Source organism: Mustelus asterias, chromosome 5 (genome assembly GCF_964213995.1).
Source record: "Mustelus asterias chromosome 5, sMusAst1.hap1.1, whole genome shotgun sequence".
Taxonomy (NCBI): Eukaryota; Metazoa; Chordata; class Chondrichthyes; order Carcharhiniformes; family Triakidae; genus Mustelus; species Mustelus asterias.
Genome location: NC_135805.1, coordinates 131,527,129 through 131,552,949, shown reverse-complemented (window position 1 = coordinate 131,552,949; position 25,821 = coordinate 131,527,129). Strand labels below are relative to the sequence as shown.

Sequence of the window (25,821 nt, the reverse complement as noted above, 5' to 3'; positions counted from 1 at the left end):
TGGTCGCGCAGTGTTGTCACTCGACTACTAATCCAGAGACCCAGGGTGATGTTCTGGGGACCCAGGTTTGAATCCCATCATGTAGATGATGAAATTTGAGTTCAATAAAAATCTGGAATTAAAAGTCTAATGAAATCACTGTTAATTATCATAAAAACATAGCTGGTTCCTTTAGAATCATAGAATCATAGAAACCCTACAGTGCAGAAGGAGGCCATTCGGCCCATCGAGTTTGCACCGACCACAATCCCACCCAGGCCCTACCTATCCCCACATATTTACCCGCTAATCCCTCTAACCTACGCATCCCAGGACTCTAAGGGGCAATTTTTAACCTGGCCAATCAACCTAACCTGCACATCTTTGGACTGTGGGAGGAAACCGGAGCACCCGGAGGAAACCCACGCAGACACGAGGAGAATGTGCAAACTCCACACAGACAGTGACCCGAGCCGGGAATCAAACCCGGGACCCTGGAGCTGTGAAGCAGCAGTGCTAACCACTGTGCTACCGTGCCGCCCAACCACTGTGCTACCGTGCCGCCCAGGGAAGGAAATTTGTTGTCTTTACCTGGTTTGGCCTAAATGTGACTCCAGACCCACAGCAATGTGGTTGACTTCTAAATGCCCTCAGGGATGGGTAATAAATGCTGGCCCAGCTAGTGACACCCACATCCCATAAATGATTTTTAAAAATACAACTGAGTAGCTATCTAACCAATATGGATCAAACCCATCTGATGTCCTTTAGGGAAGGAAATCTGCCATTCTTACCTGGTCTGGTCTACATGTGACTCCAGAGCCACAGCAAGGTAGTTGACCCTTAACTGCTCTTAACTCTGAAATGGCCTAACAAACAACTCAGTTCTATCAATGGCTACAAGAACAATAAGCTATAATAAGCATAAAACCAGCATGGACTTAAGCATCAGATTCAGACATGTCAAAATCACGCCCAAGTCATTCGATCCTACAAAGTCCTCCTCATTTAGGGTCATCTAGGGTCTGGTGCCAAAATTGGGTGAGCTGCCCCACAGACTAATCAAGCAACAGCCTGCCATAGCCATACTCACAGGATCGTAACTTGCAGACACTGTCGCAGACACCATCATCTCCATCCCTGGGGACGTCCTGTCTCACCGACAGGATAGAACCAGCAGAGGTTGCGGCACAGTGTTATACAGTCGAGAGGGATGTGCCCTGGGAGTCGTCAACAGTGACTCTGGAGTCCTTGAAATTGGTCAAACACGAGCAAGGAAACCTCGTGCAGGTTATCACCTACCACCCTTTGCTGATGAATCGGTACTCCGTGGTGCTGAATACCATTTTGAAGAAGCACTGAGGATGGCAAAGGCACAGAATGTAATCTGGGTTTGGGGCTTTCAATGACCATCACCTACAGTGGCTTGACAGCACCTTTACTGACCAAGCCGGCTGAATCCTGAAGGACATAACATCCAGAGTGGGCCTGGAATAGTGGTGGGAGAACCACCGAGAGGGAAAAACATGCTTAATCCCCCATCACTGAGGATGGGGATAGTTGTGACGCCTCCTTCCCCTGTTAGTTATTTAATTTGGCAGCCACCATTCACTACCGGATCATAGAATCATAGAAATCCTACAGTGTAGGAGGCCATTTGGCCCATCAAGTCTGTACCAACAACAATTCCCCCAGGCCCTATCCCCGTAATCCCACATATTTGCCCTGATAATCCCTCTTATCTACGCATCCCGGGACACTAAAGGGCAATTTAGCATGGCCAATGCACCTAACCCGCACATCTTAGGACTGTGGGAGGAAACCAGAGGAAACCCACGCAGACACAGGGAGAATGTACAAACTCCACACAGACTGTGACCCAAGCCGGGAATCGAACCCAGGTCCCAGGAGCTGTGAGGCAACAGTGCTAACCACTGTGCCACTGTGCCACCCATGTGGCAGGACTGCAGAGCTTAGATCTGATCAGTTGGTTGTGAATCAGTTGACTTTGTTTATAACATGCAGCTTCTGCTGTTCAGTATGCATATAGTCAGTCATGTGTTGCAGCTTCACCAGGTTGGCATCTTACATTTAGGTATGCTCCTAGCATGCTGTTCTGAACATCTCATTGAACCTCACTGATTTAGACTCATGATGGAACATGTGGAACACTTCCATTACCTTCAAAGTTATCTTTCACAGAAGGCTGATATTGATGAAGAAATCCAACATCGTCTGAAATCTGATGGGGCAGTCTTTGGCCACCAAAGGAAGTGATTGCTTGAAGATCGACGCACTAAAACTGAACCCAAACTCATGCTCTACCAGGCGGTTATGATCTCTTCTCTTCTGTGTAGGGCTGAAACATGGACAACTATAGGAAGCACCTCAAAGCACTGGAGTCACACCATCAATGCTGCCGGTGGAAGATTTTAGAAAACTTGGAAGTGTTATAAACTGTGAAGACGACAGCATAGAACTTCAAAAGGACACAGACAAGTTGGTGTAGTGGGCAGATAGGTGGCAGATGAAGTTCAATGAGGAGAAGTGTGAGCTGATGCATTTTGGTAGAAGAACATGGAGAGGCAATATAAAATAGGAGGTGAAATTCCAAAAGGGCCACACGAGCTGAGGGATCTGGGTATATATGTGCATAGATCACTGAAAATGGCAGGATGGAGAGAGCAGTTAATAAAGCATATAGTATCCTGGGCTTTATTAATTGGGGTATAGAATACAAGTGCAAGAAGGTTATGCTGAACTGATAGAAGACACTAGTTAGACCTCAGCTGGAATATTGTCTACAGTTCTGGGTGCCATACTATAGGAAGGATGTGAACGTGTTGGAGAGCATGCAGAAGAGGTTTACAAGAATGGTTCCAGAGGTGAGAAACTTCAGTTGTGAGGATAAATTGGAGAGTTTGGCACTGTTTTTCTTGGAGAGAAGAAGACAAAGAGGAGATTTGATTGAGACATTCAAAGTCATGAGGGGACTGGACAGAGTAGATAGGGAGAAACTGTTCCCACTCATAAATGGATTCAGAACAAGAGGACACAAATTTAAAGTGAGTTGCAAAAGAAGCAAATATGATGTGAGAAAAAACTTGAGACTCAATGACAATAAAATGAAGAAGAAAAGAGAAAGGGGCAAAAAGAAGACATCATCCTGTGGTGAACCATCGCTGGTTCCCACTAGATAGTACTGAGCCAGGGTCTGGCCAGTACTACAAGTATGTATATATGTTGCTGTTGGGGTTAGGGATGGGTTGTTCTACTTGTTGCTGTTGGGGTTAGGGTTGGGCTGTTACACCTGTAATATAGTTATTATGGTACATCCCAGTCGGGCTCCGCCTCCTGGGAGAGGTATAAAGGTCACTGCTCTGTCTGGGACCCCTCAGTCTGGGATCGTGTATATAATTAGTAGCTTCGTTGTAACAGCAAATAAAAGCCTTTATTTCCTGAGCACCTCAAGCCTCGTGTGTGATAACGCGCATCAATTTTATTTGCTGTTAAGTAAACTCTCGTCGAAAGAAAAAAAAAACGATACAGAGAGGATGGAGCAGATATTGAAACCTGAACGTCTTACACTGGATCCACGTGTGGCGGGCGCCTCTAACACCTTCGACCACTGGTTGAAATGTTTTGAGGACTACCTGGCAGCCTCCGCAGCGGTCACCACAGACGATGACAGACTCCGGGTCCTCCATGCGAGGGTAAGCGACACCGTATACCTCGCGATCCGTGCGGCCACCGACTACACAAAGGCCCTCGAGCTTCTTAAGAAGCGTTACATTAAACCGCCAAACGAAATGCATGCTCGATACCTTTTAGCCACTCGACGACGGCAGCCCGGCGAAACGACGGAAGAATACGCGAACGAGCTCCTACAGCCAGCCAGGGGCTGTAACTGCAAAGCAGTGTCGGCAGATCAGAATATGAACGACCTCGCTCGAGATGCGTTTGTGGCGGGAATCGGATCATCTTACATCCGACTCAGACTACTGGAGCAAGGTAATCTTGACCTCACTAAGTCGATAGAACTAGCGGATATGTTGGAGACGGCCTCCAAAAGCCTAGTAGTGTATCCTGAAGACCACGTGGAGACAACGTGGCAGGAGCAGTCGCTGATTCCTCCTCGTCCCTCGGGTTCGAAAAGCTGCGTGATGGCGTGCCCACATTCGGGCCTGACGACGGCAGTAGCTCCGGGCGGCCCGCGGTGTTACTTCTGTGGGGGAGCGAAGCATACTCGGCAACGGTGTCCCGCTAAAGCTGTGTTGTGCTCCGCCTGCGGTAAGAAGGGGCACTATTCGAAAGTATGCCGATCTAAACCTGCTTCTAGGAACAGCAGTGCGGCCTGCGATTCCTCGGAGCCCGGTTCTTTGTTGTCGGCATCGTCGAGGGTTTCGTCCACGTGCGAGGCCAGGACGACGCCATTACGGTCGATGGAGTCGGAGATGCGTGATCACCAGGGGTCGCTGAGTTTGGCGTCATCACCCACGTGCGACCTATGGGAGCGGCCATGTTGGTCGGCACTGACCGCGAACGACCAGCAGGGGTCATCCTTGTCAATCTCAGCTGCCTGCAGTGGCGCTCATGAACCAACGGTGGCGTCGATCATCCTGGACCAGGCCAAGCCTCATAGACTCGACAAGTCTATGATGGACATTCAGGTAAACAGCCACTTGATTTATTGTCTGTTTGACAGTGGGAGCACTGAGAGTTTTATCCACCCAGACGCTGTGAAGCGGTGTGGACTCCAGATTCAACCTGTCAAACAGACAATTTCTATGGCATCAAGGTCCCGGTCTGTCACCGTGCTAGGGAGATGCGTGGTAACTTTAACGGTGCAAGGCACGGTTGACGAGTGCTTCAAGCTCCTGGTGTTGCCGCACCTTTGCGTGCCAATACTTCTCGGACTAAACTTCATGGTCCACTTGAAGAGTGTAACCCTACAGTACGGTGGGCCACTCCCTCCGCTTTCAGTGGGAGAACAGCAGCCTCCAAATTGCCCAACGCGCCCCGCCTGTAGCCTCTCGACGCTGAAGATTACCACATCCTCCCTGTTCCAGAATCTTGTGCCAGGCTGCAAGCCCATTGCGACTAAGAGTAGGCGTTACAGCGCTGAGGATCGGATCTTCATTTGATCTGAAGTTCAGCGGCTCCTCAAGGAAAGGATCATACAACCTAGCGCTAGTCCGTGGAGAGCGCAGGTCATGGTGGTCAAGAGTGGGAACAAACCCCGGATGGTCATTGACTATAGTCAGACCATTAATAGATACACGCAGCTGGATGCGTATCCCCTCCCGCGCATATCTGACATGGTCAATCAGATTGCGCAGTACCGGGTGTTCTCCACCATAGACCTCAGGTCTGCCTACCACCAACTCCCCATTCGCCCAGAGGACCGACAATACACGGCTTTTGAGGCGGATGGTCGCTTGTATCACTTTCTCAGGGTTCCCTTTGGTGTCACCAATGGGGTCTCGGTCTTCCAGCGTGCTATGGACCGATTGGTGGACCAGAACGGGCTGCGGGCTACCTTCCCGTACCTGGATAACGTCACCATCTGCGGCCATGACCAGCAGGACCACAACACAAATCTCCTGAATTTCCTACGCACTGCATCTTGCCTGAATCTGACCTACAACAGGGAGAAGTGTGTATTTCGTACGCGCCGTTTAGCCATCCTCGGATACGTGGTGGAAAACGGGGTCATTGGCCCTGATCCAGACCGTATGCGTCCCCTCTTTGAACTTCCCCTGCCCACTAGTGCAAAAGCACTGAGAAGTTGCTTAGGCTTCTTCTCTTATTATGCACAGTGGGTTCCCAATTACGCGGACAAAGCCCGTCCGCTCATCAAGTCCACTTCTTTTCCCCTAACGCCAGAGGCTCGATTGGCCTTTGATAAACTAAAAGCCGACATCGCGAAAGCTACGATGCACGCTGTTGATGAGTCCATCCCCTTTCAGGTGGAGAGCGATGCATCTGATTTCGCCCTGGCCGCCACACTTAACCAGGCGGGCAGGCCCGTCGCCTTTTTTTCCCGCACCCTCCAAGGCCCCGAAATTCGGCATTCAGCGGTGGAAAAGGAGGCCCAGGCCATTGTGGAGGCCGTCAGGCATTGGCGCCATTACTTGGCGGGAAAACGGTTCACCCTGATCATGGACCAGCGGTCCGTGGCGTTCATGTTTAATAACACGCTGAGGGGCAAGATCAAGAACGACAAGATCTTGCGGTGGAGAATTGAACTCTCCACCTATAATTATGACATCACGTATCGTCCAGGGAAACTCAATGAGCCCTCGGATGCCCTCTCGCGTGGAACATGCGCCAGTATACAGGAGGACCGTTTGCAGGCTCTCCATAATGACCTATGCCATCCTGGGGTCACTCGGCTCTACCACTTTGTAAAGCCCGCAATCTGCCCTACTCGGTGGAGGATGTCAGGTCCATAACAAGAAGCTGTCGGGTATGTGCGGAATGCAAACCGCACTTTTACCGACCTGACCGGGCACAATTAGTCAAGGCCACTCGTCCCTTCGAAAGACTGAGTGTCGACTTTAAGGGCCCCCTTCCCTCAACAGATCAGAATGTGTACTTCCTCAACATCATTGATGAGTACTCGAGATTCCCTTTTGTTATTCCCTGCTCTGATACATCCGCTGCCACGGTTATCAAGGCATTCCGTGATCTTTTCACCCTGTTCGGGTACCCCAGCTACATTCACAGCGACAGGGGCTCGTCGTTCATGAGCGATGACTTGAGGCAATACCTGCTCTCATACGGGATTGCCTCTAGTAGAACCACGAGCTACAACCCTAGGGGTAACGGACAGGTGGAACGTGAGAATGCTACAGTCTGGAAGGCTGTCTTACTGGCGTTGAAGTCAAAAAGCCTTCCAGTCTCCCGTTGGCAAGAGGTGCTCCCTGATGCGCTCCATTCCATACGCTCACTCCTGTGTACGGCAATCAACGCTACTCCCCATGAGAGGCTGTTTTCATTCCCTCGGAAGTCTTCCTCTGGGACCTCATTACCGTCTTGGTTGACGTACTCAGGACCTGTCCTCCTGCGGCGACATGTTAGGGCCCGCAAGTCCGACCCGTTGGTCGAACAGGTCCATCTCCTCCACGCCAACCCTCAGTATGCCTATGTGGCATACCCTGACGGGCGAGAGGACACGGTCTCGATCCGAGACCTGGCGCCAGCAGGGGACGTAGAAACCCCTGTCGCTCCCATACCCCCTGTTAGAAACCCCCTAACTATTGTTTCCCCTCCGGACAGGGCGCGGGCAGCATCGGGACCATTACTTAACCCTTTTACTCCCGTGTACAGCTTGCCTGAGTCCAGAGGATGGTCGCCACTTCAGAGCGTGTCGGAACTCAACGGATTTTCATCACCTCCGGGTCAACCGGCCCGTGAGACTGTGGAGGAACCGTTGGACATCGCCTTGGGGAGAACGCCACCGCGAGTGCCTACTCCGGTGTCATCGCCGGTGTTGAGGAGGTCACAACGATGGTGCGGTCCCCCTGACCGTCTGAACTTATAGACTGATGACAAATTATTCTGTTTTTTTTGTACCCCGCTGGCCTTTGTTTTCAAAGGACGGGTGAATGTGGTGAACCATCGTTGGTTCCCACTAGATAGTACTGAGCCAGGGTCTGGCCAGTACTACAAGTATGTATATATGTTGCTGTTGGGGTGAGGGATGGGTTGTTCTACTTGTTGCTGTTGGGGTTAGGGTTGGGCTGTTACACCTGTATTATAGTTATTATGGTACATCCCAGTTGGGCTCCGCCTCCTGGGAGAGGTATAAAGGTCACTGCTCTGTCTGGGACCCCTCAGTCTGGGATCGTGTATATAATTAGTAGCTTCGTTGTAACAGCAAATAAAAGCCTTTATTTCCTGAGCACCTCAAGCCTCGTGTGTGATAACGCGCATCACATCCCCAACAGGGAATACATGACTAGACACCCCACGTGGCAACAAGCCTTCTACATGCCATAAAGTCTGCAGATTCCAAATCAGCCCCATCAGCCATCTTTGGATTCATGGAAGACAACCATCCTTGTTAGCGAGGGATAACCAATAATAACTTGTCACAAATATTTCTTGTCCATTATTATCCCAGGAAATGGTGTCCAGGTCTTGTTGCATAAACACACAGACTGCTTCAGTATCTGAGGAGTAGCGAACTATACAATCCTCAGTGAACATCCTCACTTCTGACCTTATGATGGAGTGATGAAATCTTACATAGTTTATTTATTCGTGTCACAAGATGGCTTATATTAACGCTGCAATGATGTTACTGTGAAAATCTCCTAGTCACCACACTTTGGCGCCTATTTGGGTAACACTGAGGGAGAATTTAGTATGGCCAATATACCTAACCAGCACGTCTTTCGGACTGTGAGAGGAAACCGGAGCAGCCGGAGGAAATCCACACAGACACAGGGAGAATGTGCAAACTCCACACAGACAGTGATCCAACCTGGAGATTGAACCCAGGTCTCTGATGCTGTGAGGTAACACTGCTAACCATGATATTGAGTTGTGGACTTCTGCCCTATATAAAAAAACAAATCGCGACATCTGAACTCAGCTGCAAAACAAGACATTAGCAATAATGTATCAACCCCACATGGACGGCAGCATTACAACAAGGTGCCTCACCACCACCTTCTCAAGGGTAATTAAGAAGGGGTAATAAATGCTAGCCATGCCAGCAATGTCCACATCCTGTGAATGAGTAACATTTTACAGTTCTTACCAATATAGAATGTGGCAATTAGAGCCTTTAATATGATAAATAACTAGAGTGCCAACTTAAACAATATCAAATAAAAAGCAGATCTAACTAAAATATACTGATGTGGAAGGTTCTGTAAATATTATTTACAGGGAAGTATCCCACAGTTGCTTAGAGTAAGCATGGATACATGCTACAGTATTTCAGTGTTTTTTTATTTGAAGACAATCTAACTCTCATACACTGGCTTCAGGCTATGTAAGACTGCTCAGTGCTGTAGAATTTCTTGCAGTTCATTCCAGTGTTTTACAGAGAGGGTTCTGTCATGAATGAATGACTAATCAAGGAGCGAGAAACAATGAAAGAAAAGAGGAACTCAGAAACACGGCAGCTACAAACTACAAATTAAATAGGTCACTGTGTAAAAGGATGAAAGCTCTGAGAAATGTGCCTGAAAGTGATTTGCACAAATGAACTTTTTGAATTATCGTAATTCTTGTGATATCGGCAAATGGTCAGGTAAACTGTGCACGCAAGATCCTGCAAACAGCTTCCAAAATGAATTAGCCCCTTTTGTTTTCATGTTGAGAAATGATACCTGGAGAACTCTCAGCTCTCCAAGCCATGGTTTAATGCCCCAGTTTTAAGGTCACAGTCTAAAGATCACAGCAAAAGGATTATCACCATCATAGAATCCCTACAGTGCAGAAGGAGGCCATTCGGCCCATTGAGTCTGTACCGACCACAATCCCACCCAGGCCCTTTTCACATAACCCTGCACATTTACCCTGCTAATCCTCTGACACCGGGTCAATTTACCGGTGCCAATCAACCTAACCCGCACATCTTTAGACTGTGGGAAGAAACCGGAGCACCCAGAGAACACGCAAATTCCACACCAACAATGACCCGAGGCCGAAACTGAACCTTGGTCCCTGGCGCTGTAAGGCAGCAGTGCCAACCACTGTGCCACCGTGCTGCTTCCCCAGAATATCAGAATCCTATTAAAAAGTGGAGCCTTTTTGTCCTTTCGGGTACAATTAGAGAGATGGCAGCTAACGCTTTCACCAGGTTTTCAAGCAATAAAGAAAGCCAACAAAATGGAAGTTTGGAGCAGTGAGTAACTGGCTGGTAAAAGAGTACAGTCTCAGTCTTACCTTGGGGAGGGCAAAATAAGTCCCAGGTTTTTGTAGAATATCGTGCCAAGTACAAAGACAACCGAATCGTCCAACTCTGGAAAAAAAATCAAATCATAAAAACTTACAACACCGAAGGAGGCCATTCATCCCATCTAACAACCTGCTGATTCCTTTGCATGAACCATCCAATTAGTCCCATTTCCCTACTCTTTTCCCAAAGATCTGTAAAAGATTCCCCCTCAACCAGTTATCCATTTCCCTTTTGAATACATTTTACAAAATTCGCCAGGGCTGGTTACACGTCAGAGAGTGGGGTAAATTTCTGCTTTGTCGGAATATGGGCGATAGAGATCCTGATGTATCACAGCTTGGTAAGGCTCCTGCTCTGACCAAGAATGCAAGAAACTACAAAGGGTTGTGAACACAGCCCAGTCCATCACACAAACCAGCCTCCCGTCCATTGACTTTGTCTACACTTCCTGCTGCCTCGGAAAAGCAGCCAACATAATCAAGGACCCCCATGCACCCTGGACATACTCTCTTCCACCTTCTTCCATTGGGAAAAAGATACAAAGGGCCCGATTTTACCGTTGTGATTCTAAGCGCTGGACAGACTTGAAACTGGGAGTGTTTCAGATCTGACTTTTAGACCCGTTCTCAGGCGCCCCCATACACACTCTGCCTGCAAAAATATCAGCAATTCTGAATCGCACTGCAGAAGCCTGTAGGCGGGGCTTTACCCTGCAGCTCCGATTGGCACCTCCAACGGCGCTTGTGCAAAAAAAAAAGGTTGAATGCGGCTCCCCTGCCACACTGCTCCCAGCCGGATAATGCCTCCCCCGGCCCCACAGACATTGCCCCACCCCCACAACATTACTGACCCCCTTATCCCCTCACCCCCGCCACCCAGACCGATCACAGGCCCCTCCCCTTCCCCCCCCCCTCACCGATCTCAGGCAGAGTGACAGCGGACCCCCCCCCCTTTTCCCTCACTGATCACAGGCAGAGTGGCAGCGGACTCCCCTTCCCCCTCACTGATCTCAGGAAGGGAGCCGTTACACCCTCCTCCCCCACCCCTTCCCCGCACCGATCTGAAGCAGAGAGCCGTTGGGCACTCGACACTCACCTCCTCACTAACTGGAGCGCCCGCCCGAATCGGACTTTTGTGGAGCATGTCCGTTTTGCGCCGATTCTGGATGGACAAATGCAGTGGTAAAGGGGGAAGTTCCGGTAAAGTTGGGCGTGCAGCCCATTAAGTCAATTTAAATGCATGCAAATACATTTAATTGGCTGTCGTGCCCAATTTGGGCGTGGTCCCGATCGTGGCCATTTTCGGGCTTTGGTAAAGGGGGAACTGGCGCAGAGGTGGGCGCAGATCGCCTCATGCCCAACTTTACCAAGTTTCTGCGCCCAAAAACGGGCACAACTTGATGATAAAATCGGGCCCAAGGTCTGAGATTGCGTACCAATCGCCTCAAGAAAACTTCTCCTCTGCTGCCATCAGACTTTTGAATGGACCTACCTTATATTAAATTGACCTTTCTCTACACCCTAGCTATGACTGTAACACTATATTCTGCACCTTCTCCTTTCCTTCTCCCCTATGTACTCTATGAATGGTATGTTTTGTCTGTACAACGCGTAAGAAACAATACTTTTCACTGTATCCCAATACATGTGACAATAAATCAAATACTGAGAAACAATTGAGAGAACACTGGTGGAAATTCACCTCCCCCCTCTTAAAATGTCAATCAACGATCACCATTCCCTATTAGGTGTGCTACTCCTTATAAGAACATACAAAATAAACTATCAATGTTTCACCTGGTGATGCGGGTGTGAATATGTTTTTCGGAATAATAATTTTGTCTTCGGAGTTTCTTGCCCAGTCGACCATTCCCTTCCTTCCTTTCATGGGGAAGTTGATATCGGTCAGAACAGATGCCGCAGGCAGCTTGTGAATGCTGGCCACTAATAAGAAACCACAAATAGATTTGATTCACGGCAAATTATAATCAAGATCACAGGCAAAACTTTGAGCCAAATTGACAGATAGTAATCACTCAGTCTCAACATATTCTTTTCACGTTCTTTGAATATTAACCTGCTCATTATCAATCATAGAATTATAGTATCAGAGAATTCTATAGTGCAGAAGGAGGTCATTCGGTCCATCAAGTCTGCACCGACCACAATCCCACCCAAGCCCTATCCCCATAACCCTATACATTTACCCTAGCTCGTCCCCCTGACACCAAGGGGCAATTATTAACCTGGCCAATCCACCTAACCCACACATCTTTGGACTGTGGGAGGAAACTGGAGCACCCGGAGGAAACCCACGCAGACACGGGGAGAACGTGCAGACTCCACACAGACTGTGACCCAAGCCGGGAATCGAACCTGGGTCCCTGGCGCTGTGAGGCAGCAGTGCTAACCACTGTGCAATCAAGTAATTACTTATGTTGTCATCGGTCAGCTGGGCAGGTATGATGGGATGTCGCAGTCGTGTGAGTAATTGTTAGGGGATTGGTGGCCCAGCCTTTGGCTTTTGAGCTCCTAACAACTTTGGTATGGACAACAAGGAGAGGAAGTCTTGTGGTGTAGAGGTAGTGCCCCGCCTCTGGGCCAGAAGCTCTGGATTCAGGTTTCAGTTCAGGACTTGATGGCCAGGGAAAGTGTGCTCGTAATGTGGCCAAACATTTGCATTTATACAGTACCTCATGAAAGCTCTGAGAAATACTTTGGAAGTGCTTTGCACTAATTAACTTTTTGATTCATCATCATTTTGTTGTGATGTTGGCGAACAGTCAGCCAAACTGTGCACAGCAAGATCCTGCAAACAGCCCACAAAATGAAAAAATCCTCTTTGTTTTTTGGGGGGCACAGCACCTATGATTCCTTCCGATATGCCTCATGGCAGTTACAGTAAGAAGTCTCACAACACCAGGTTAAAGTCCAACAGGTTTATTTGGTATCATGAGCTTTCAGATGAGTGATGAGTCCACTCACCTGATGAAGGAGCAGTGCTCCGAAAGCTCGTGATACCAAACAAACCTGTTGGACTTTAACCTGGTGTCGTGAGACTTCTTACTGTGCCCACCTCAGTCCAACACCAGCATCTCCACATCATGGCAGTTAGGAAGAGCAGGAGAGTTTCCTCAAGACAGCCATACTACAGGAGGCAACCACTGCAGTGCTTTGCCAAACATAATCATGGACCAATCCAGTGCAAGTCCATGCTATCAATGTTAGTATTGAATGGAGGAATAATACAGCAGCTTGTCTTTTACCTTCAGCAAGTTTATTCCACACAGATCTCAGTAGTAATACAAACTCCTTGTCATTCCCCCACACCAAGTAGATGTGTTCATTTTCTCCTTTGAAGGTTCAGTCAATAACCATCACCTTTCTTTCGTAAGGTAATTAGCTTAACAATGTAATTGCCAAAGCATGCACTTGCTGATACACTAACAGTCCATGGTCACCAATGCCCACTTAGTGCATGGTACTTGGAGCAGGAGGAGATAAGGAGTAACTGTGTCTAGTTTCAACGGGCAGAATTTTCCGTTGCCACTCAGCCTGCTGCGGGATTGAAAATTCTGCGAATCATGGAAAAGTCCGTTGAGCTCTTAGGGCGGCCTGGTGGCACAGTGGTTAGCACTGCTGCCTCACAGCGCCAAGGGCTGGGGTTCGATTCCCGGCTTGTGTAGAGTTTGCAGGTTCTCCCCATGTCTGTGTGGGTTTCCTTCGGGTGCTCCGGTTTCCTCCCACAGCCCATAGATGTGCGGGTTAGGTGTATTGGTCATGTTAAATTGCCCCTTAGTGTCAAGGGGACTAGCTAGGATAAATACATGGGGATACGGGGATAGGGCCTGGGTGGGATTGTGGTCTGTGCAGACTCGATGGGCTAAATGGCCTCCTTCTGCAGTTAGGGTCGTATGATTCTATGATTCCAGCCTTGGGGCGAGCGAGCGCGGATGGAAAATCCCACTGCTCCCACTGCTTTTTGAGGAAGAGACTTCCTGTGACTCACCATTCTCTGAGAGAAAATGTTTCCCCTCATCTGTATCTGAAATGAGCTACATCTTAGGTGGGTTTTCTGGCCGTTCATGTGAGCGGGTTCTTAAGGTCCCAAGATAGCGCACTCCCACCGCAGGTTTTGCAGCCTTCAACAGGAAAACCTGTTGATAATGGCGGGTCCAGAAGATCCCGCCACTAGCCATTGGCAAGGTGCCCTCCTCCGCTACAGTGAACACCATGGCGGGGGAGGATAATTCCACCCCGTATTTTAAACAGTGATTCCTAGTTATAGATTCTTCGACAAGAAGCAACATCTTCTCCTCATTTACATCTCAGGATCTTAAAGTTTTCAATCAAGTCGCCTCTTACGCTTCTAAACTCCAGTGGATATGCACCTAACCTTTCCAAGCTTTCCTCATAAAACAAACCACGTAGTCCTGGTATTAATCTATTAAACCTCAGTTCAAATCTGCACATGTCCATAATCCCAGTTGCAGGTCTTTCAGTGCAGAGATGAATGGACATTCTATAAACCTTTAGTGCAAAGAGCATCTTCAGCCCTGAGAAGTTATGCACTACCATTGTTGATTGATTGATGTTAAACCTGATACAAACTGGGATTGTTGAATATGCATGGCGAATAGTACAAGAAATGCAAAGCCTCAGTTGTGATATTTGAGCTTACAGCATCAGCTAAAGTGAAAATCCAAAGCTTTGCTTTTTGTCAAAGAATTAATCAGTCAGAAGAGTCTTTGTAACTGGGTCAGGAGCAGGAGAGGGCCCAGGAGAATATGCATCTGACTAGCAACTGTAAAGTCCAGCACCTGGTCAGGTAAGAAATGCTGCAGTGATAAATTAGGCATATAAATAGTGAAAAGGTGGTAAAAGGAGGAGTAGAGCTGATTAGGGGATTTATTCATGGAGGTGGCACAGTGGCACAGTGGTTAGCTGCCGCACAGCACCAGGGACCCGGGTTCAATTCCGGCCTCGAATGACTGTCTGTGTGGAGTTTGCACATTCTCCCCGAGTCTGCGTGGGTTTCCTCCGGGTTAAAATTCCTTTAGAGTCCCAAGATGTGTAGATTAGATGGAAGCCACGGTAAATGCACAGGGTTGCGGCAATGAAATGGAGAAGAGGGCCTGGGAAAGACACTATATCAAAGAGTCGATGCAGACGTGATGGGCTGAATGGACATCTTCTGCATTGTAGGGATTGTATGATTCTAAGCCCAGCAAGGAAATTTAAGCCTCTCCCTCAGCCCACCCTAATTACTGGGCCATTCCAAACACCCCAGCTCTTTACCTGACAGTGGGACCGTCTCTTCATCACCAGTGGTGACCTTTGTCCACTCAATATATTCTTATGTGGACCAGTTTTCTGTTGGTTCAGGACACAAACCTGACTGGGCCCACGCTGATCAGGCTGCAGAGTTAAAACCACCTGGGCGTCATGCTGCCAGACCTGGGATGGTTTGCTGCCGCCCTTGCCTCACCCCACCTGACCTCCACACACGGCTGCAGCCATGAGTTAAAATCAGGAATAAGACGTTTTACAAATGGTAAGTAACATTTGCAACACATAAGTGCCAGGCAATGACAATCTCCAACAAGGGAGGATCTAACCATCGTCCCTTGACATTCAATGGCATTATTAATGCTGAATCTCCCACTATCAACATCCTGGGGTTACCATTGACCAGAAACTGAACAAGCCATATAAATACTGTGGCTACCAGAGCAAGTCAAAGGCTAAGAATCCTGTGGTGATTAACTCACCTCCTGACTCCCCAAAGCCTGTGCACTGTCTACAAGGCACAAGTCAGGAATGTAATGAAGCGCTCTCCACTTGTCTGGATGAGAGCAGCTCCAACAACACTCAAGATGCTTGACACCATCCAGGACAAAGCAGCCCTCTTACTTGCTACCCCTTCCAAAAACATTCACTCTCTCCACCACCGACGAACAATGGCAGCCTGTGTACCATCTACAAGATGCACTGCAGGAATTCACCAACATTCATTAGACAGCACCTTCCAAACCCACAACCACTAGAAGGACAAGAGCAGCAAATACCTAGGAACACCAGCACCTGGATGTTCCCCTCCAAGTCACTCACCATCCTGACTTGGAAATATATCACTGTTCCTTCACTGTCGCTGGGTCAAAATCCAGAAACTCCCTTCCTAACAGCATTGTGGGTGTACCTATACCTCAGGGACTGCAAAAATTCAAGAAGGCAGCTCACCACCACCTTCCCAAGGGCAATTAGAGATGGACAATAAATGCTGGTCGAGCCAGCGATACCCACATCCCATAAATACATTTTTAAAAATCAAAATTTTGATGAGCCTCAGTTCATTCGTAATTTAGCTTAAACCAAGACCATTAGTTAGACAAGTTGGGTGAAGTAACACCATAAATGGGTGTAGTTTCACTTTTGCATTCAGACATGTCAGAAATGTGAATCTATTTGAATTGGCCGATAACTTTGAGGATATCAAGGGAGGGAAAAGATGCAGAGAGTGATAGATTATAAATTGTTCTTGCAGGAACCCTTGGCCTTGAATTGTACCAGTGCTGCTCCAGCTGATTTATCAGATAATGTCACTCCGTTAATTGACCAGTATCTGCAGATTAAGTAGATGTTCCTGTGCACTTTTACGCTAAAGGAGAAATCAGACAGTCCCAATTGATGGTTCAGCTCTTTTGTCTGATCAATCCATCCATGACTTGATGGAGGGGCAGGTAACAGTCTATGCCTGCAGTTAAAACAGGCCTTGCTTAATGTGCTCTTTGCTCGAAAACTCTTCTATCATGCCTCCCATTGCCACTTGCACAAAGTAAAGGTACAATGGAATTAACCATTCCACCCTTGACTGCGTGGGTTTCCTCCGGGTGCTCTGGTTTCCTCCCACAGTCTGAAAGACGTGCTGGTTAGATGCATTGGCCACGCTAAATTCTCTCTCAATGTACCTGATGCGCGATTAATTCACTCGGGAGGCTGGATCGTACCCGGGAAATAAAGGCTTTTATTAGCAACAAGAATAGAGCATACTGCTTAACAATACAATCCCAGACTAAAGGGTCACTAGGAAGTGCAGTGACCTTTATACTCCTATAGGAAGGCGGAGCCAACCGGAGTGTACCACAGAACAATACCAACAGATGGAACACCCCAACCCTAACCCCAACACTAACAAGAGTGACATATGTACAAGTACCCATAGTGATAACCATCTATGGTTCAGTACCCATAGTGGTAACCATCTATGGTTCATCACATTCACCCCTCCTTTAAAAACAAAGGCCGGTGGGGCAAGAAAACAGTACGAACTGTCCATATATTCACAAGTTCAGTCGTATCGGAGGGCCGCACCGTCTCTGCGACCTCCGCAGCACTGGCGGTAGCGCCGGTTCTGGTGACCATGGTGACCCTCTCTCCAAGGTGGTGTCCAGTGACTCCTCCCATTCCTCACAGACAGGTGGACCTCGAGGTGGCGACAATCTCCTGGACTCAGGCAAGCCCCGAGGTGGCGACAATCTCCTGGACTCAGGCAAACTGTACACGGGAGTAAGAGGATTAAGTGGAGGTCCCGATACTGCCCGCGCCGTGTCAGGAGGGGGGAGAATGGGCAAAGGAACCCTAACCAGGGGTGCGGGAATGACGGGGGTTTCCAGGTCCCCTGCAGGCGCCAGATCTCGGATAGAGACCGTGTCCTCTCGCCCGTCAGGATATGCCACATAGGCATACTGAGGGTTGGCATGGAGGAGATGGACCCGTTCAACCAAAGGGTCGGACTTGCGGGTCCTAACATGCCGCCGCAGGAGGACAGGTCCTGAGTACATCAACCAAGATGGCAGTGAGGTCCCAGAGGAAGACTTCCTAGTGAAGGTAAACATCCACTCATGTGGGGTAGCATTGGTTGCCGTACACAGGAGGGACCGGATTGAATGGAGCGCATCAGAAAGTACCTCTTGCCAACGGGAGACTGGAAGACCCCTAGACCTGAACGCCAGTAAGACAGCCTTCCAGACTGTAGCGTTTTCTCTTTCAACCTGCCCGTTACCCCTGGGGTTGTAACACGTAGTCCTACTTGAGGCAATTCCTTTAGAGAGGAGGTATTGCCTCAAGTCGTCGCTCATAAACGACGAATCCCTATCACTGTGGATATAACTGGGGTAGCCGAACAGGGTAAAAAGATCCCACAGGGCTTTGATGACCGTGGCAGCGGACATGTCAGAACAGGGAATGGCAAAAGGGAATCGGGAGTACTCGTCAACCACGTTGAGGAAATACACATTCCGATCTGTCGAAGGAAGGGGGCCCTTGAAATCCACACTCAGTCGTTCAAAAGGGCGAGTGGCCTTACTGAGGTGTGCCCTGTCAGGTCGGTAGAAGTGCGGCTTGCATTCAGCACATACCTGGCAGCTTCGAGTTATCGACCTGACATCCTCTATGGAGTAGGGCAGATTCCGGGCCTTTACAAAATGGAAGAGCCGAGTGATCCCCGGATGGCAGAGATCATTGTGGAGGGCCTGTAGCCGGTCCTCCTGCACACTGGCACATGTTCCATGCGACAGGGCATCTGAGGGCTCATTGAGCTTCCCCGGACGATACATGATATCATAGTTGTAGGTGGAGAGTTCGATTCTCCACCTCAAGATTTTATCATTCTTAATTTTTCCCCTTAACGTGTTATTGAACATGAATGCCACGGACCGCTGGTCCGTGAGCAGGGTAAATCGTTTTCCCGCCAAATAATGGCGCCAATGCCATACGGCCTCCACAATGGCCTGAGCCTCTTTTTCCACAGAGGAGTGCCGAATTTCAGGGCCTTGGAGGGTGCGAGAGAAAAAGGCGACGGGCCTGCCCGCCTGGTTAAGTGTGGCGGCCAGGGCGAAATCAGATGCATCACTCTCCACCTGGAAGGGGATAGACTCATTGACAGCGTGCATCGTGGCTTTCGCGATGTCAGCTTTTATCCCTTCGAAGGCTAAGCGAACCTCTGCTGCCAGGGGAAAAGAGGTAGATTTTATGAGCGGACGGGCTTTGTCCGCATAATTGGGAACCCACTGTGCGTAATACGAGAAGAAGCCTAAGCATCTCGTCAGTGCTTTGATGCTAGTGGGTAGGGGAAGTTCAAGGAGGGGACGCATACGGTCTGGATCGGGGCCGATGACCCCGTTTTCCACTACGTATCCGAGGATTGCTAGGCGGTGCTTGCTGAATACACACTTCTCCCTGTTATAGGTCAGATTCAGGCGAGACGCAGTGCGTAAAAACTTCAGGAGGTTGGCGTCGTGGTCCTGCTGGTCATGGCCGCAGATAGTGACGTTGTCCAGGTACGGGATGGTAGCCCGTAGCCCGTTTTGGTCCACCATTCGGTCCATCTCATGCTGGAAGACCGAGACCCCATTAGTGACACCAAAAGGGACCCTTAAGAAGTGGCCATCCGCCTCAAAGGCCGTGTATTTTTGGTCCTCTGGGCGAATGGGGAGCTGGTGGTAGGCTGACTTCAAGTCGATGGTGGAGAACACCCGGTACTGCGCAATCTGGTTGACCATGTCAGATATGTGGGGGTAGGGCCTGGGTGGGATTGTGGTATGTGGGGGTAGGGCCTGGGTGGGATTGTGGTATGTGGGGGTAGGGCCTGGGTGGGATTGTGGTCGGTGCAGACTCGATGGACCGAATGGCCTCCTTCTGCACTGTAGGGTTTCTATGATTCTATGATTCTATGCGCAGGAGAGGGTACACGTCCAGCTGCGTGTACCTATTAATGGTCTGACTGTAGTCTATGACCATCCGGGGCTTGTCTCCAGTCTTGACCACCACAACTTGTGCTCTCCATGGGCTAGTGCTAGGTTGGATGATCCCTTCTCTGAGGAGCCGCTGAACCTCAGATCGAATAAAGATCCGATCCTCAGCACTGTAACGCCTGCTCTTAGTTGCGATGGGCTTGCAGCCTGGCGTGAGATTTTCAAATAAAGAAGGCGGGGTAATTTTGAGGGTCGAGAGACTGCATGAGGAGCGCGCTGGGCAATTTGGAGGCTGCTGTTCTCCCACTGAAAGTGGAGGGAGTGGCCCATCGTACTGCAGGATCACACTCTTCAGGTGGACCATAAAGTCTAGCCCCAGGAGTACCGGAGCGCAAAGGTGCGGTAACACGAGGAGCCTGAAGTTCTCATAAACTGTGCCCCGCACCGTTAGAGTTACCACGCAGCTCCCAAGAACGGTAACAGATCGGGACCTCGACGCCATAGAGATTGTCTGCCTGACAGTTTGCACGCGGAGAGCGCACCGATATCCGGATGAATGAAACTCTCCGTGCTCCCGCAGTCAAACAGACAATGTATCAGGCGTCCGTTTACCTCTATGTCCATCATGGACTTGTCGAGTCTGTGAGGCTTGGCCTGGTCCAGGATGATTGACGCCACTGTTGGATCCCGAGTGCAACTGCAGGCAGCTGAGATGATCGATGATGAGGACCCCTGCTGCTCGTCTGCGGCCGGTGTCGACCAAAATGGCTGCGCCCATGGATCGCATGTGGTCGATGGCGTTGAAAGTGGCGGCACTCGCAGGTCGCACGTGTCTTGCATCGTCGTCCTCAGAAATGGCGGCGCCCGTGAATCGCACGTGGTTGAAGACATCGACGAAGCTGGAGACGAGGAGACGGATCCTGGGGAGTCAGACGCAGCACTGCTTGGCTTCGAAGGTGGCTTCGCTCGGCACACTTTAGCATAGTGCCCTTTCTTCCCACAAGCGGAGCAAAATACCGTCCTGGCCGGACATCGCTGACGAGGGTGCTTCGCCAATCCACAGAAATAGCACCGCGGGCCACCTGGAGCTGCCGCCGCCATCAGGTCCGAGGTTGAAAGCACGATCGCGCAGTTCCTCGGAGCTGCTGGGTACAGTTGAGGCGGTGGCTGTACTTGCCACGATGTTCCCACGTGGTCGGTGGGGTAAGTTTCAAGACTTCTGCAGGCCGTTTCTATCGCATCAGCCAATTCCACCGTCTTAGCTAGGTCCAAGTTACCTTGCTCTAGCAGCCGCAGGCGAATATAGGATGAGCCGATTCCCGCCACGAACGCATCTCGGATCAGATCGTTAGTGTATTGAGTAGCCGACACAGGCTTGCAATTGCAGGCTCTGGCAAGCTGCTGAAGTTCGCGCAGGTACTGTCCCGTCGTTTCACCGGGCTGCCGCCGTCGCGTGGCTAGTAGGTGACGAGCATGAATCTCGTTTGGCGGTTTATGGTACAGCTTCTTGAGTAATTCGATGGCCTCTTTGTAGTCTTGGGAATCACGGATTGTTGCATACACAGTGTCGCTTACCCTTGCGTGGAGGACCCGCAATCTGTCAGCATCGGTTTGGACTGCTGTTGAGGCGTCGATATAATCCTGAAAACACTTCAACCAATGGTCGAAAGTGTTCGATGCTCCAGCGGCACGCGGATCTAAGGTAAGCCGATCGGGTTTTAACATTTGCTGCATGGTGTTTTTTTTTCAAAACAAAAATTGTTGCTAATAAAATTGATGCGCGATTAATTCACTCGGGAGGCTGGATCGTACCCGGGAAATAAAGGCTTTTATTAGCAACAAGAATAGAGCATACTGCTTAACAATACAATCCCAGACTAAAGGGTCACTAGGAAGTGCAGTGACCTTTATACTCCTATAGGAAGGCGGAGCCAACCGGAGTGTACCACAGAACAATGCTAACAGGTGGAATACCCCAACCCTAACCCCAACAGTAACAAGAGTAACATATGTACAAGTACCCATAGTGGTAACCATCTATGGTTCAGTACCCATAGTGATAACCATCTATGGTTCAGTACCCATAGTGGTAACCATCTATGGTTCAGTACCCATAGTGAAAACCATCTATGGTTCAGTACCCATAGTGGTAACTATCTATGGTTCACCACAGTACCCGAACAGGTGCTGGAGTGTGGCGACGAGGGGATTTTCCCAGCAACGTCACTGCAGTATTAATGTAAGCCGACTTGTGACACTAATAAATAAACATTAAAAAATAAGATATAGAAAAAATGGACCACGAGGCAGTCCAATCCCTTACTTTGTAAAACGCATAAATAATAAGTAAATGATTGAGAATTTAATTAACTCAACCTGACAGCCTATGATACTTTAATGCAACATGTAGAATGCAGTGGACCTTTCATTTCTATTCTGTAAGTTAAGGAGACCTGTATTTTGCAACATATTATCACCATGATCACAGTTGTGCGCATATATTTTATACTTAATTTTCATTTTAATAATTTTCTGTAACTCTGTTATGAACTATGATAACTTGTGTATTTATACCGTCGTCAGTTTGATATTTGCTGCCATGATGGCTTTTCCATAAACCTATTATCTATCAATCACTCAGTCTTGTAGCTATGCATGGAAAGCTACCTGATATACACGATTAATGCAGCCCCTGTCAGAATGGAAAGTGGATGACTTACAAAGAACAAAGAACAAAAAACAATACAGCACAGGAACAGGCCCTTTGGCCCTCCAAGCCCGCGCCGCTCCCTGGTCCAAACTAGATCATTCTTTTGTATCCCTCCATTCCCACTCCGTTCATATGGCTGTCTAGATAAGTCTTAAACGTTCCCAGTGTGTCCGCCTCCACCACCTTGCCTGGCAGCGCATTCCAGGCCCCCACCACCCTCTGTGTAAAATATGTCCGTCTGATATCTGTGTTAAACCTCCCCCCTTCACCTTGAACCTATGACCCCTCGTGAACGTCACCATCGACCTGGGGAAAAGCTTCCCACCGTTCACCCTATCTATGCCTTTCATAATTTTATACACCTCTATTAAGTCTCCCCCCATCCGCCGTCTTTCCAGGGAGAACAACCCCAGTTTAACCCAATCTCTCCTCATAACTAAGCCCCTCCATACCAGGTAACATCCTGGTAAACCTCCTCTGTACTCTCTCCAAAGCCTCCACGTCCTTCTGGTAGTGTGGCGACCAGAACTGGACGCAGTATTCCAGATGCGGCCGAACCAACGTTCTATACATCTGCATCATCAGACCCCAACTTTTATACTCTATGCCCCATCCTATAAAGGCAAGCATGCCATATGCCTTCTTCACCACCTTCTCCACCTGTGACGTCACTTTCAAGGATCTGTGGACTTGCACACCCAGGTCCCTCTGCGTATCTACACCCTTTATGGTTCTGCCATTTATCATATAGCTCCTCCCTACATTATTTCTACCAAAAGGCATCACTTCGCATTTATCAGGATTGAACTCCATCTGCCATTTCTTTGCCCAAATTTCCAGCCTATCTATATCCTTCTGTAGCTTCTGACAATGCTCCTCACTATCTGCAAGTCCTGCCAATTTTGTGTCGTCCGCAAACTTACTGATCACCCCAGTTACACCTTCTTCCAGATCATTTATATAAATCACAAACAGCAGAGGTCCCAATACAGAGCCCTGCGGAACACCACTAGTCACAGGCCTCCAGCCGGAAAAAGACCCTTCCACTACCACCCTCTGTCTTCTGTGACCAAGCCAGTTCTCCACCCATCTAGCCACCTCCCCCTTTATCCCATGAGATCCAACCTTTTTCACCAGCCTACCATGAGGGACTTTGTCAAACGCTTTACTAAAGTCCATATAGGCGACATCCACGGCCCTTCCCTCGTCAACCATTTTGGTCACTTCTTCAAAAAAGACTTACCCAATTACTTTCCTGAACATGCTCCGCTTATACCTTCTGACGCTTAAAACCTTCACCTGAAGCCAACAAACTTTTCAGAATCTTGAAAACTTTAACTAGATAACTACTAGCTTCCTCTTCCCAAGGAGAATAAGATTACATTTCCCCAACCATTTTCCTCCACATTAAACCCCTGAATCTTGGAACTATCAAGAGCGGTAACAACCTCTATGAGTGGATGAGGAGAACCACACAGGGTACTCAAGGTGGAGTCTGACACTGATACAACATTAGTGTGAAGCTGAAAGCTAGTATGACATTTCTGTTTTCTCCTCAGCACCATGCAAATGGTCTGAGAGATATACCCTCCCCATTCATTTTCCTGTCAGTCCATTGTACCTGTGGGTGACACGGTACCACAGTGGTTAGCGCTCCTTCCTCACAGCGCCAGGGACCGGTGTTCGATTCCCGGTTTGGGTCACTTGTGTTGAGTCCGCACATTCTCCCCATGTCTGCATGGGTTTCTTACCGGGTGCTCCGGTTTCTCCCACACTCCGAAAGACGTGCTGATTAGGTGCATTGGCCATGCTAAATTCTCCCTCAGTGTACCCGCACAGGTGCCCGAGTATAGTGATATGGGGATTTTTACAGTAACTTCATTGCAGTGCTAATATAAGCCTACTTGTGACACTAATAAATAAACTTTTAAAAAAACTTTAAACACAGTTCCATTTGCACATATTCCTTTTTCCAATTCCTACATCAGCTATTCTGCACATCTTAAGACTAAATTGTGGTTATTGGTCCAAAATGCAGAAATCCTTCTCAATGCGCTTACGTTCTTTTTCTCATCACAACCCAAGTTGGATGTAATCCTGGGAAATTTCGTTCTATCCAATTTCCAAAGTTACTGACCTGCTTCTGGAACATAATTCGCACTTTGCGTATCAGACATTTCCGGGTCGGAATTATTGATGAAAGTATAAAAACTAACCAAAGAAAATCAGTAATTTCTCCTGACCGCTAATGATCTCAAACTCTGCCTGGGAACAATTAATCTCTAATCAACTTCCAATATGCATTAGAACATTTAATGTCTAATCGACATCAAGTCAGCACAGAATTTACCCTTCTAACCTGAAATTGATACATCAGGTTTTGTAAAATTGTACCTCAACATCAGAATTCTGAATTACATGGAGTAATGGTTCTGTCATTTTATATTAGTATATCTTACAGTGTAAAGGATTTCCATAAATAATAAGCAATATTTTTAGCCAACACTGCATTTATCTCCTCGTGCATGGATCTTTTTCTATGTGGAACCTTGTCAAAAATTCAAGTATCTAATATTGATGGTGTTTATGCACTATGAGTCAGGCTAACTAGGGAATGAGAAAAGCAAAAATCCCTGCTGGCAACTTCTGACAGTAGGTCTGAACATTTTATCCAAACATTCTTGTCTCCAGCAATTTCTGCTGTATCTTGTGTATTTGTTTAGCAAGATCCCACAAACCACAATGAGATAAATGACCAAATTATCCACAGTGCCCAAGCGAATGCAGCCAATGTAACCTCCTCCAGAACTGGGGCAATATAGTTCAATGAATCTCACTTGTAACAAAAGGATAGCTATGGCCAGAAGGTTCTTATAAAAACCAAGAAGACATGAAAATAACCACAGCCCCCATATCCCTTGCTTTCCATGAAGGACCAATAATTCTGTCTAACTCAGCCTCAGTGATGAAGCATCTGCAATATTCTGGGGTAAAAGATTCCAAAGATTCACAACCCTTTGAGTGAAGAAATATCTCCTTCTCTCAGTTCAAAATGATTGTCTCCTCGTCCTGTGACTGTGCCCTCATGTTCTAGATTCCCAGGCCAAGAGAAAGAACCTCTCAGTGGTTAACTTCTCAAGCCCCTGACCTACACCAATCATATAATAAGCTGAGAAAATTATTACTGTATAAACTACATGGAGAGAATTTGATTTTATCTGTCCTAATAACAGTTCACAAACCTGAAACATTAACTTTGTTAAGTGGTTGTATGATTGCTTTAAGAGCTGATCACATGATTTGATGATGAAGTTATTAGGATGTTGCACAGGCTGCTGTTTTGTTTCAGTTTGTACTCTGTGCAATGCAGTGAATATCTCTTTGAGTTTAAGTTTATTTATTAGTGTCACAAGTAGGCTTACATTAACACTGTAATAAAGTTACTGTGAAAACCCCCTAGTT

General features: G+C 48.1%; 1 protein-coding gene across 1 annotated transcript in view; it reads right to left on the bottom strand.

The window, feature by feature from the left end:
• Positions 1–25,821, bottom strand: part of adgrb3 (adhesion G protein-coupled receptor B3) — an 840,122-nt gene that overhangs the window by 369,479 nt on the left and 444,822 nt on the right. Inside the window, exons 14-15 of the mRNA XM_078213595.1 lie at positions 11,695–11,841; positions 9,886–9,961 (exon numbers count right to left, since the gene is read on the bottom strand). Of these exons, the coding sequence (XP_078069721.1) occupies positions 9,886–9,961; positions 11,695–11,841 (223 nt within the window). The remainder of the gene's footprint in view (positions 1–9,885; positions 9,962–11,694; positions 11,842–25,821) is intronic.